Here is a 13,409-nt window from a genome sequence, read left to right on the forward strand (position 1 = left end):
GGGAGGGAGAGGCCCTGGGGGCTGCTGCCTGGTGCCTACGAAGTTACGACCCTGCGATAGAGGGAGAGAGAGGCGCTGGGGGGTGCTGGCCTACGATAGAGGGAGAGAGAGGCGCTGGGGGGGGTGCTGTTGCTTGCAATAGACGATAATGATTTAGAATTTTAGGGCTTTTTACTCTTTACAGTCTACTTTAATCTTTGGTTTTTTTTTTTTTTTAAACGGGTCTGGCGAGTCGACCTACCAGACACGAAAATAACCGTGTCTTAATCAGGTAGACTCGATTAAAACCTAAACCCGGTAAGCCCAAACCCAATACCTGATAACTTCATATCGTGTTCGTGTCAGGTTTGCGGGTCGTATCAAAATTGCCGGCTACTGACACACCCTCTCACTCACCTCCCTCATCACTCTCACGCTCGATCTCTCTCCCTCAAAAACAACCCCCTCTCACTCGATCTCTCTCTTGCTGCTCACCTCTCTCTCACTCCGGCGCCCAGTGACCCGCACGGTTGGCCAACCCACCGGCCATCTTCTCCAGTCGAAACCGACCGGCCATCCCCCTCTCCATCTCCCCGATCGACGTATCCTCTCTCTACGGCGCCCAGATAGTGCTCTCTCTCTCCGGCCGGCGATTATTCCGCCGTTACTGTTCCTGTACTAGTGAGTCTCTCTCTGTCTCTGTCTCTGTTTTTCTTCTCTGCTGTATGGATGCTTTAAGAACAGTAATTTAGAACTTTGGAACAAGGGTGTGTTCACAGGAATTAGGTTTCTGGTTTGGAGGTTTTCTAATTTTGTGGTTTATAAGAATTGACTTCCAAATGCGCTTCGAACTGGATGTGAAGGTCTCCCCTCGTCTGGCTCACTGACATCAGTTTTCTATTAGATCTTCCGCAACAGTTAATTGGACTTGACTTTCTAGAGATTATTGGAACTATACCCTTGCCGGAAATGAATGAGATTTGATTTTGTTTCCCCTTTTATTTTTCATTGCTTTGTTTGATGAGATGTTTGCTTGTTTTCCAAACCTTAGTTTTATTTTGCCAATCTATGACTTCTTAATTTAGTTTGTAATTCTTTTACATTCCTGGGTTTGGAAAATGAATGCTGAAGGCATACTTTACAATTCAACTGCATGTATAGATGGACATAAAAGGGGACTTAATGTGACACGAATGAATGTTGTATTTGATCAGATTACAAATACAGGGTCTATGCTAATGAAAATATGCATATATTTCTTGTATTTGAGCGTCAACAATCTGCTTTAGTTAGGTTGTGTTTTTTTTTTTAAAAGATGTATAAGAATGAGAAGACTATGAATATGACCTGTGAGTGAGGCTTTCCATGTTAATGATTGTTGTTGGGATTATAGACCAAGACAATGTCCTGTCCATAGCAAACATGAGGAAGGCAGCATCAGCTGCCTTTTGAGCTTGAAATTGAAATCCATACGGATGTATGAAATTCAATTTGATATAACCTCATCATCAACATCTCTTAATTCTTATGATGCTGTTGACATAGATGCTAAAGTTGTGGTGGACTAGATTCCTTCTAGGCACAGCTGCTTTTTACTAAAATTTATTAGCTTGTGATGGAACTTATAAAAGAAGGGCTACTTGCATTTTCTATAGTTATGAAGAGCTCTGCATTGTTTTTGGTGATGGGGGCTGCCGTACAAATTGAATAGGTATGTATGGCGATTTTGTATGCAACTAATTGAAAAAGACAATCGATTGTTTCTACCTAACAGTAGCAGTGCCTTTGTGTTTTGTTTTGGAGACTCCCACTAAGAGGCTAGTCTTTTCAATGACACATTGAAGAAGTCTATGATTATGTGATGAGAAATGATATTATTATTACAAATTTTTATGATGTGCTTTTCAGAAGCTTTTTGGGGTCCTTGCTGAAAAGGGCAATGGAAATTGCTTTACCGCATTTAATTTCTAGGATAGTACTAAGAAATTGTCAAGAAAGAGAAGTTAAACAGAATTTCCAAAATCAATGACCTTAAGGGTTCATATGAATTGCCCAACTCAGATGCTCACGCTAGGGAACAAAATTCTACTTCAAGCTCAAAGTTCAAACCCTGCAACCTGCACTTATTTTTACCTGTGTCTCTATGAGGGATTTTTTGTGCTGTTAATAGACATCGCAGGTTTTTATAGAATTGAGGCATGAGTAGTGAGGGTGCAGGGTGCTTTCTCATTGATTGGTGTCCATTAATCGGAGGATGAAGTGCATTGCTCCATTGGGCGTTCTTTTGAAGTATTAATGCTATTTTACCTCTATAATATGTTCTATTCTTACCAAAAAATGTGGTTTTGTTGTTCGGAATTTCTGGGTTAATTATTTCCTTCTCATTCCTTCCGCACCAGTTTTTGGATCTGATCTCCATAATGCCATAGCCCATATGTGCAGCCTTGTCCTTTGTCTCTTTTTTAAATGCCTCGATCGTTCTATACCTCTTGCATGCCTATGCTTTGCTATATATTGGGCCTTGTAGGAGATCTTTAAAATCAAGCTCCCCTAAAAGGAGTTCAAGCATCAAGGAATAGGCCTGAAGCAAATTCTTTGAACAGTGTTGACATGTAAAACAGATATTTTCTCTTGTTCACTGCATAGTTATGCTATTTTTTTAGAAGTCAGTTTCATTAAAATAAAATCTTGATCATTGGATTTGTGATTTAAAAAAAGGAAAGATTTAATAGAAAAATGACATATATGATGGTATGGATCTATTATTATATCACGAAATGAGAAATTAGATGAATTTGTTGTGTTTTATGAATATTATAAACTTCTCTCTCTCTCTCTCTCTCTCTCTCTCTCTCTCTATATATATATATATATATATATATATATATGCCATGAGCAGCTTAAAAAATAATATACACTGGGATGATGGCATATCTTGTATGAGGCAGATAGTTCTATGTTGCATTGAGACCCCAAAGTAGTGAGTACATGTCTCTCCCACATGGATATATAATAAGGGTTGCTTATATTGTGTAGTTTCATTTGGTGAATTTGAGGGTATTTGGTATGCATTTCAGTTTGTAGCTTCCACTCATATAACATTTGTTGTCATTTTGTTACTAAATGGAGGAAGAAATTCAATTAAGGCACATTGAGGTTACAATTTTTCATGGAGCCTTTCAAACTTTTTCCCTTTGTATGCGGGGTAAGTGTGTATGTGATTACTGTTTATATTTTACTCGTTTTGAAGTATTTGTTTTAATATTTTTGAGAGCTTGTTTTCATGACTATATATCAATTCTGGAAACTACTTGTCAACTTTTACTTACATGGATTGGTAAGATTTTTTTTCCCACATACTGCTTAAAGCATTAGCATGTTTCTATTTTTTGGTTGGATTGTATGCTATATTGTTGTCTCTACCCCAATATTGTGGCAAGTTGATGGATATGATGTTGAAGTCTTTTTGTTTTGTGGATCTTTCTACATATGTGCAATTATAAGTTTTGTGGCTGGAATATGGTCTATGGCATCAGATTTTTAGTTCTGAGTTGTGCAGAGAGAGAGAGAGGGGTCTAAATAGTGTGCCTGCCAAATATTTTTTTTGTACAGAGGTTTGTTTGCACATATGCACACAAATACATGTAAAAATGGTGCTCCAAGTTTTGTTGTCAGAGAGTTGTGGAAACACTACAAAAAAATATGGGTTTAGTGATGTGGCAACTGTTCATCATTTGTTGCCACGTCACTATATGGTAACGTGTGAAAAGATGACACGTTTCCATATTTATTTCTAACGTTGCATTTTTCACATGTCACCATTTGGTGACGTGTGAAAAGTGCCACGTTACCTTATTGTAACGTGTCAAAAAGCCACGTTAACACGTCATTTCGCAACGTGTCAATATGATAAAATATATATATATATATATATATATATATATATATATATATATATATATATATATATCAACTTATCAATTACTATTAAGCTTAATAATTTGCAAGTATATATTAATACAAAGCTTGATATCATCAATTATAAAGCTTAAGCTTTGTATTAAATATATATTAAGTGTATATATATATATATATATATATATAGGAAAATGTTAAAGGCACAACACAAACCCAACTCAGGACCAACTTCTCTCCTATGTGGCATTTTTTTTAAAAAAAATAAAAGTTTGAATTTTAAACCATACACATCGTCTATCTCTCACCTTTCAGATCCAAAAATCCTCTCTCTGTCTCTCGCTCCCCCTCCCGCGCTCATCTTCTTTCTCCTCCGGTGAGTTCTTCGGCCACCGGCGAAGCTGTCCGTACGTTGCTCCTGTCTCTCTCACTCCGGCGCAAGGTCCGTCTCTGTCTCTCTCACTCCGGCGACGTCTACGGCCACCGGCGAAGCTCCTGTCTCTCTCACTTGAATTTACAATTTTGTTGCCAAGAAAAGATTACAATGATATCTTCTACTATCTCTATTGTTGCATTTACAGGCTTCTTGCACGTGAGGGAATAAATGCAGAGCAGCTTGCACGGGATCTGAAGTCTTTTGAATTGAAGGTAAAATATTATTTGCATTCTACTTGATTAATGTATATAACCTAGCCTTATTGGCTGCATATGGTAATTATATATGGACATGTCTTGATTGGCTTTAGATGTAAAATTTTCAGTAGTTTTTTCACCTTGATCATAGGTAGGTATTGAACACAATGCAATTCCCTGCTTTTTCTCATGCCCTCTTTCACAAATTAGTAAACTTAGCTCTATATTCTTTGTAAGCCATGTCTCTAAAATTCAACTCAACTCTAGAAATCCATAGTCTTATTATGAGCTGTTTAGAGGTTAAAACAGTATGCAATTTTCTTGGAGAAGTATTTAAGGGAAAAAAAGTCCCTAGAAAAGTTGACTTTTTTTGTTTGGACAGCTGCCTTGGGAAAAATGTACTGTGTATAACCTGATTAAAAGAAACTTAATCCTGGCAGCGTGCTGTCCTGGTTCTATCTAGTCTAGTTGAGGAGCAGAAAGAGGAAGAGCCCACCAACTAAACGGTGCGTTTTGATCCTATCTTAGCTGTGGTCTTCATTCTTCTTATTCTTTGCGTACCCAGCAGCCATTATATTGGATGCGATTACTGTGGAATCTTTGTTCAATTACACGTAACACACGTGTTTGTTGATTGAGACAATCACATATTACCTGCTTTTCAAATGGGCTTTTGTTCAATTCTTGCGAATTTTGTTTTTGTTTTTGATGCATACATATATTTACGCGCTGTCAAATATGTGATTAATTATATGTTATTTGATTTTGCTTTCCTCCATTTTTTTGTCAATTTGATTTTTTGCTTTCATTTTTTTTTTTAATCTGGGTTTTGCTTATATTTGTGCGTGTTTGTTCTTATTGGGTTTTGATGAATGATGGAGCTTTACATTTCTTGATTCATGTATTTCTAGATTTTCTATTGTTGCTTATGGGTATATTTGTTTCTTTGTATTGTTAATTTGCATATATTTGTGTGTTCTTGCTGGGTTTTGATCAGTGATGGAGCTTTCCGTTTCTTGATTCTTGTACTTCCGGATTTTTGATTGTTGCTTTTAGGGGTAAAATTGGTTCTTTCTATTGTCAAATATTGTTATCTGAAAAAATGAAAGATCTTTAGTTTTTAATTTTTTGATCCCTTTAATTTGCTTAGGAACCAATTGGAGGCACAATCTCAGTCAGATTCATGCTTTGTCTTTCATTTGGGAAAATTGCATTTTTAGGGTAAAACTTTGCTGGTGGTGGTTGTTGCAGATTGCTACAGCTTGAAACGATTTTGTTAGAAAAAATAGAAAAGAAATAAGAAAGAAAGGAAAATGCATCCTCCTTTAACACTACACAAGCACCCGATGTGCGCCGAAGTGAGTCCATCTTCATCTTCTAGCTTTATTCATGATTTACTATCCACAATTTCTTTAGGCTTATAAATCTCTTCTTTTTATTTTGTGGAGGCTGACTTTAAATGGATAGCTTTGACAGGATATATTTATTAATTTTCTTGGTTCTTATTATGAGATACATGGTCCTAGGATTTTGAGCCAAATCCGAGTAGTTGGGATATGTCTAGATTGAGTAGCAATAAGTAAGAGGAAAGGTGATTTTGGCATGGTAACCCTCCTATCATCTATGAGCAAGAGAAGTTGGAATAGTTTTATGGCAATCAATGTAAAGTGAACTGTGTTTTGCTTCACAAACTATAAATGTCCATGTCATAATTTTGATTCTTATGTCCAGTTCAGTGAAAGCATTTCATTCTTTTTTCTTTTTCTTTTTATTTTTCAAAAAATGTTGGAAGATGGCGAATAAGTGGATAGATGTTGGTATGATTGTTCTATCTGATTTTGTGCAGATTATTGAGGAGTTCCAGAAGTGTCATATAGACCATCCCATTGGGAAATTCTTTGGTGAATGTACAGATCTCAAAATAAAGCTTGATCGTTGTTTTAGGGAGGAGGTGAGTTTTCATTATATGGGTCTTGGTTTTTCTCTGGTTGGGATCTTTATTTTATTATTCCCATAACAAGATCTTCAACTTTTTTTTGACAGAAAGCTCTGAAGCGGAAAGCAAACTTTGAGCAGAGTAAGAAATTAAAGGAAAGAATACAAGCTTTTAGGAAGGAAACTGCTGAAGAGAACAACCTTGTTCAAAGTTAATGGGGAAGTGAGAGATCAACATCTTCATGGTAAACAGAAGTTTGATGATTACTCCAAGAGCACTCATCCATGAACTATTGCTGGTGCAAATAACATAAAGAAACTGTTGTTGTAGGAAACATGACTTGATATTTTGTTGCACATGATGTTTTCATGGTGCTAATTTGTTCTGTTGAATCGTGGGAATTAATCACATTTGTATTTCCTATTTAAGCTATTCACTTTTTAGTTGCTGGAGAGGGATATTTGATAATTATGCATGAAATGTTTTTTATCCACTTCTGGCTTTGCAACAAGATTGTCACCTAATCACATTTCATTGATAGATTCCTCGGTAAACATAAATAAATATATACATGTCTTAAAAGCTACACCAATTTTGGAGACAAAGAGAATATGAGGTGATATTTAGCATAGGTAGGAAAAATGGTTATTGCCTTTTAACTTATTGCTACATGTTGAAAGACATCTAAGCTTGAGTGGCCTGATTGTTTTTATTTTTTTTTGGGTTTAATAATCAGCTAAGTATCGGTACAAATTGGAAAGTTGCAATTCAACATGAGATGTTGTCATCTTAACCACTTATTGCCTTTTGGTTAAAAGAACCAGTTTGCAGCATATTTGAACTTCTGATACGTCATACTGTCAAGTTATATTGCCTTTTTCTTTCATTGTACTTTCAATCTTAGTTTTTTTTAACTTGAAGTTGGTTTTTGTTGGAAAAACATATAGAGGTGATCGCCTAGGACCAGCAAATGCGTCCATCTACATTTTCTTATAAAATACGCCATTTTCTTAGGTTGCAAATGCGTCTATCTACATTTTCTTATAAAATACGCCATTTTGTTACAACCTAATTCTCAAGGACATACACGATGCTTTTCAGCAAGACAAAATTTTAACTTAATACTTGAGACAACTCTAACCTACCCCGCATATGCAAAACAAACATAAAATAGAGAACTAGAAATAATAGATACATTAGATGCCACATTAAGATACACAATAATTGTGAAGAGGAAAAAAATATAGATACTAAAACAACAATAACCCTACTAAAACCCACTGCCGCAAATTCACTATTTTTCCTAAAGCTACATTCAGTTTCCAAATATAAAGAAACAAATCCTCAAAGAACTATACATCACAGACGTATAGTGACAAAAGATCAATCGGACCAAAAACCAATACTTGAATAACTAAATCTAGCTTCGATTATAACACTGACACCATCATTTGCACATTATAACTACAAATTAACAAACACTTTCACCATCTAAAACAACTAGCAACCCAACTTCCCCAAAAAATCAAAGAACCCTATAAAAAGACTTTCATAAACCTTAAGAAATATGCAATAAACATAAATGACAAAAAAAAAAAAAAAAAAAGGAATTTGAAGCTGCTAGCCCACCTCGAACCGAATGTTCTTATAGACAAGCTCTTCCAGTTTTGCTCCCAACACAATCCTTTTAAAGAGTTACATGACAATTTCTCAAAAAGACAAAGTCACATGGCGAATTTGCAAAAAGACAGTTACATGACAATTCCCTAAAAAAATGTCAACATCAATGGCATAAACTATATTAAATTTTACATGCTCTTGGACATAATGACATGTATCAGAGAGTGGATACTTGAAAGCTCATCACCAGTAATCGTAGGCAAGTATTGTCGATGGTTGAGAACGGCATAAACTTCATTGAAGATGGGCTGCACATGCATTGCAATCATTGGGTCTGTTGGGATTATATCATTGGTGACGCTTATCATCCAACCAAATGTGTGGGGCATATTGTTATTGATACTGTTGGTTAGATGCCGCAAAAGGTGAAGTAATACTACTTGGCTCAAAGGAAGAGGATATATAGACAATATATGCTGTAGATCAACCTAAATAAGGAAAAAAAAAAAAAAAAAAAAAAAACCCTTTAAGGCAACTTCTTTTAAATATATAACATTAATAACTAACATAACATGATGAATTTATAAACCTGGGAGCACAGCCAGTATACAATAGACACATCACATCTTCGAAAGGCTACGACGAAGGCTTTTTCATATTTGTGTTGGCTGATCAATTTTGACAACTCAGACATTGGATCAACCATTGTTGCCTTGCTGCCACATTGATGGAACTCTACATAATAAATTAAACAAATGAAAAATCATATTTGAGCAAATGATACGTGCACCCAAAATCAGGTAAATCGTCATATTAATCACATGTGTTGTATGAGGCAATGAAGTTTGAGAAGTGTTGAGGTCATCTTGAGATAGGTTATGTACCTTCTTCTTTTTCTCCTTCTTGTTGACAGTGTTCTTGCCTTGTTGCTTATTTCGTCCTTGGGATTTCTTACCTTGTGACTTTTTGGTCACTTTTTCTATAACTGGGACCATTCGTAGGAAGTGTGGTCTCCCTTTCTTTGTAGCCTTAACAGGAGTAAGCACCTTCTCACCTTGCACCGTAGTGCCCTCATTACTTAAAATTACCTCATCACTAGTTGGAATGACTTCATCACATTGATTGGGCTCAACCAACGTTAAGGCACGGTATTTCTCCGTTAACATATCAACACTTTTCATCGCTTCCATGAAATATTTCACGTTCTTGGATGTGAGCAATGCTAATTCTTCACAATGCTTGCAAAATTCGTCATACCTCTGGGCATTGAAGTTATTAACCAACACATCACCACTACTCTTAATCAAAACATGTTTTTGATTTATATCCTTCCTCCATCTATCAAGAATATATCTAGGTGGCAACGTTGTAACCCCACTCGTAAGTAGAATAGAAATGGAATGTCTGCATATGATTCCTCTTACTTCAAACAATGCACAAGTACACTTCACTTCAAATTCATCGGTGTTGAAGAAAACACTAAATGTTTTGTTCATCATGCAGTTTCCATTCGTTTCAATCACTTGATACGTAGAAATTGCACCTTCACTTTTTAGAAGACAATTATTAACATTCGAACGTGGCTTAAATTCTGCTTGAACGTCTTTGAATTTTGCATTTGTGTAAGCATCTTGAAACTGCTTCTCTAAAGCAAAGTCTGTTACACAAGGACTCGTGCGATTATAACAATCAAAATCAGCACGTGCCTCCCTCTTAACCATTTTCTTCAAAGCATTATCAAATTGATCAACAAATTCTTTTAGTGTGGTTTGTGCATGCACGTAATTATCAAAGAAAAAATTCATGCTTTCACTCCGCTGCGTTGTAGTCATTCCCACCCAAAACGTATCTTTCATATATGCCGGCACCCAAAAAGTCTGCTCAGAATATAACATATTCAACCATGGGTTATTCTGAAGCTCATAACTCTCAATTAAACTTTCCAATTTTCCTCAAAATCATCAACATTGGGAGAGTCATACACACATATATTTAGGGCCATCTTAATGTCATCATAATGCTCATATCCTGAAAGCTTTTCGAGGATTTTTCTCATAATGTACCATAGACAATATCTATGTTGTGTTTTTGGGAAAACTATCTCAATTGCATTTTTCATTGCCCTATCCTGATCTGTTATAATTGCACTTGGAGCTTTGTAGTTCATGCACTTCAACCATGCCTCAAACAATCAAACAAATGTGCCTGTATCTTCGTTTGACAATAATCCTGCCCCAAAAAGTATAGATTGACCATGATGATTGACTCCTACAAAGGGAGCAAATGGCATATCATACCTATTAGTCAAGTATGTGGTGTCAAATGTAATGACATCCCCAAAATATTCATACAATGCCCTACTTCGTGCATCAGCCCAAAACACATTTCACAACCTACTATCATCATCCATGTCTATCATATAATAGAATCTATCATTCAATTCTTGCATTCATACAAAATAATCACAAAGGGCCTGACCACCTCCTTTGCCAAGCCGAAGCTCTCTTGCCTTGTTAATAAAATTCCGACAATCTCTCTCATCAAAGCGAACATTCTCAAACCCCCCCCCCCCCCCCCCCCCCCAATTTCAACAACCAATGAGTTAAAATTCTTATTCAAACGTATTCTAGCCCTATCATTAAGATCAAGCCTTTTTTTCGCAGCATAATTCATATTCTTATAACACCTATGAAACCTTATTTTTTTGGGGGCTTACAGGATGGTTATGCTCAAGCACCACTTTACTCAAATACCACGTTCCCTCATCCCATAAATTCGCACAAATCCTAGCATTACACTTCGTTCTATTAGTTGCTAATTTGGTCTTTATACCCGTACTTCTGTTGTTTCTTACTTGGCCATCACGCATGCATGTCAAGACCATGTAATATGGATTACCATCTACATTCTTCTTAATAACTCTTTTTAATATAGCAAAACCAACTTGCATAGCATATGCCTTATAATATGAAATAACTTCTTCATGTGAATTAAAAGTCATTGACACACATGGTTCTTCAACTTTTTCATTCCCACCGATCATCCTTGGTTCTTCAACTTTTTCATTCCCACCGATCATCTCTGTTTCTTCAAATTTTTCATCTCCATCCAACTCTTCATTCGAACTTTCATCCCCATCCAACTCTTCATCCGAACAAGTGATCCTTAAGACATTTGGTTCTTCAACTTCTTCATCCACATCTATCAAAAAGGGATACAAAGTTAAAAGCCATCATGGTGTGTCAAAGCAAAATTATAACCCAAACAAAAGATGAAAAGTCAAACCTATATGAGGGCAATCTTGCTCCAAAAAATCTTCATCATTTGGAATACGTGTATACAAAGATTCAACTTCACCCTCCTTGTCCATTTAGGCAGCTATAATGAGTAACTTTTCCAGTTACCTAATGTATAATTCAAAATATTATTGTATAAGCAGTGTGAACTATAAAAAGCATATAAATAGTAAAAACTTAAATAGGCTTGAAAAGAAAAAAGAAAATGAACTTCATTCCAAGACTTCTCTTGAGAGAGGCAACGATAAAGTGGCAGTTGACAGAATTTGATGAGCAACTAGAAAAACCTTGGTAGTTAATAGAATTGCTATAGGCACTTTTAGGGACATTAGATCAATCTCTAATAACTCATTAATTTATGTTGCTTCTCTGTTAAAGAATTGTACTTTCATAGTGATAGGGAAGGAAATTTTAGATCTTGCTTTTGAAAAGATGCAAAGGGCTATTTTTTTTTGTCTAAGATGGGGCCATTAGAGCAATAATGGAGATGGTCTGTAGAGGAAGATACCATATGTATATTTATTAAAGGCTTAATGAGTAGTATCCAAGATACCATCATGATTGATAAGGTTTCAGTTTCTTATGCAGTAAATGATCAAGAGGAAGAACTGTAACAAGAAAAAGAAGATGCAAATTTGCAAACCATGATCATAGAGGAGACCTATGTTACCCTTCTCAAAGGTTTTATAAAGAATTTTTCATTGAATTATGTGATTATGATTTGGAGTGCCTGATAGGTGAGGGTATATATTAAGGGTTTTTCAGGGAAACAATTATACAGTGGAATGAGAACTTTGAAAGCAGCAAAATTGAAGCCTAGATCAAAGAAGAGATTTATTCCTTTATCTTTGGTGAGAGCATCAAAAGTATTGTTGACACCACAAGTACTTTTGCATCAAGTCAAAGTCAAGAGTTCAAACTTCCAGATGATTTTCTCCATGACTTCCCAATTAGTAGGGAGTTTTTCCAAGTTGCAGAAGGTCTAGGAAGGGAGGATGCTTGTATGCTTTTACTTAGGGAGATGGTGAAGCAATTGAAGATGGACATAGATGCACATAATATGGAGTCTGATCAGGGAAGATATATATATATATATATATATATATATATATATATATATATATATATATATATATATATGTTTGTCATTGTTGAGGCAGCCAAAGATGCCTTTATCTTGCTTAGAGAAGCTAAGCCTAGAATCCAAGACAATATCATGGGAGACAAGTCATATAATGGTGATCAATCAAAGGACCAAACAGAAAACCTTAACCTTGTGGGCTTGAAAAGTGAAGAGATGGAAGAGCAGGAGATTCTTGAAGAGCAAAATATTGATGAGGAACATGCTTTTAGCTCAGTAAGTAACAAGCTAGAGAAGGCCTTGCATCAGCTGGTGAGGAGTAAGGTGACATTAGGGGAGTTTGGGGGTAGTTTAGGCATCACAGTTGGTGATTTAGAAAAGGTTCATGCACATGTTGGAGGCCATGAAGAGGGGGAATTAGATGAATCTGATTCTGTCTTTAAATAGACTATAATGAATAACATAAAAAATGATAAGATTTCAAATATTCAAATAAGCCCTAATTCTACTGAACCTATTTCATCTTGATTTTATCCCTATTACTACATACCTATGATGGGTCATTATGAGACAAATAGTTCGAAGTAGGGACGGAACAAACACCCCTTTATAAAACTTTTCCTTAAAATATATAAATAATTTGGCCTCTCGTTCATGCTTTGATCCCCCGATGAGAAATTTTGGTTCCGTCCCGGTTCAAAATTCATTATGCCATGCTTTAACCTTGTGTTTCTTCTACTCCATTTCATACTGGTTTTCAAATCCATACCCAATAATATTCAAAAAACATAAATCTAAACCCTAAATACACACAAATCTAATACACTATTCTAGCACCCACTACACATAAATCAAAAAGCCCTAGATTTTGAATGTAGAGGAGAGAGAGGGATTACTTACCACCGGTGGAGGAGAGAGAGAGCCTTTGGCTTCGTCGGAGTGAGAGAGA

The 13,409-nt window shown here is 35.9% G+C and overlaps 1 protein-coding gene and 1 pseudogene across 8 annotated transcripts; one reads left to right on the forward strand and one right to left on the reverse strand.

The window, feature by feature from the left end:
* Window positions 1-317: 317 nt before the first annotated feature.
* LOC132191456 (uncharacterized) lies at window positions 318-6,956 on the forward strand. 8 transcript variants are annotated; one of them, XM_088511097.1, is made up of 6 exons: window positions 320-660; window positions 4,210-4,542; window positions 4,968-5,033; window positions 5,678-5,885; window positions 6,374-6,478; window positions 6,571-6,956. In XM_088511097.1, exons 4-6 carry the CDS (start codon window positions 5,841-5,843, stop codon window positions 6,676-6,678), a joined length of 258 nt encoding a protein of 85 aa, XP_088367223.1. In that variant the 5' UTR covers window positions 320-660; window positions 4,210-4,542; window positions 4,968-5,033; window positions 5,678-5,840; the 3' UTR covers window positions 6,679-6,956. The 8 variants fall into 8 exon arrangements, with proteins under 8 accessions (XP_088367230.1, XP_088367223.1, XP_088367227.1 ...); XM_088511101.1 differs by having other exon boundaries at window positions 4,476-4,542; window positions 4,910-5,033; XM_088511099.1 differs by having other exon boundaries at window positions 4,476-4,542.
* Window positions 6,957-8,271: 1,315 nt separating this feature from the next.
* LOC148583375 (protein FAR1-RELATED SEQUENCE 5-like) lies at window positions 8,272-13,409 on the reverse strand (annotated as a pseudogene).

This window comes from Corylus avellana, chromosome 10, assembly GCF_965113065.1.
Source record: "Corylus avellana chromosome 10, dhCorAvel1.hap1.2, whole genome shotgun sequence".
Lineage (NCBI taxonomy): Eukaryota > Viridiplantae > Streptophyta > Magnoliopsida > Fagales > Betulaceae > Corylus > Corylus avellana.

Coding starts and splice junctions, on each gene's coding strand:
- LOC132191456 (XM_088511104.1), top strand. CDS start 5,841: ATGCATCCTCCTTTAACACTACACAAGCACCCGATGTGCGCCGAA. Junction 5,886..6,373: donor AGCACCCGATGTGCGCCGAA/GTGAGTCCATCT, acceptor GATTTTGTGCAG/ATTATTGAGGAGTTCCAGAA. Junction 6,479..6,570: donor ATCGTTGTTTTAGGGAGGAG/GTGAGTTTTCAT, acceptor TTTTTTTGACAG/AAAGCTCTGAAGCGGAAAGC.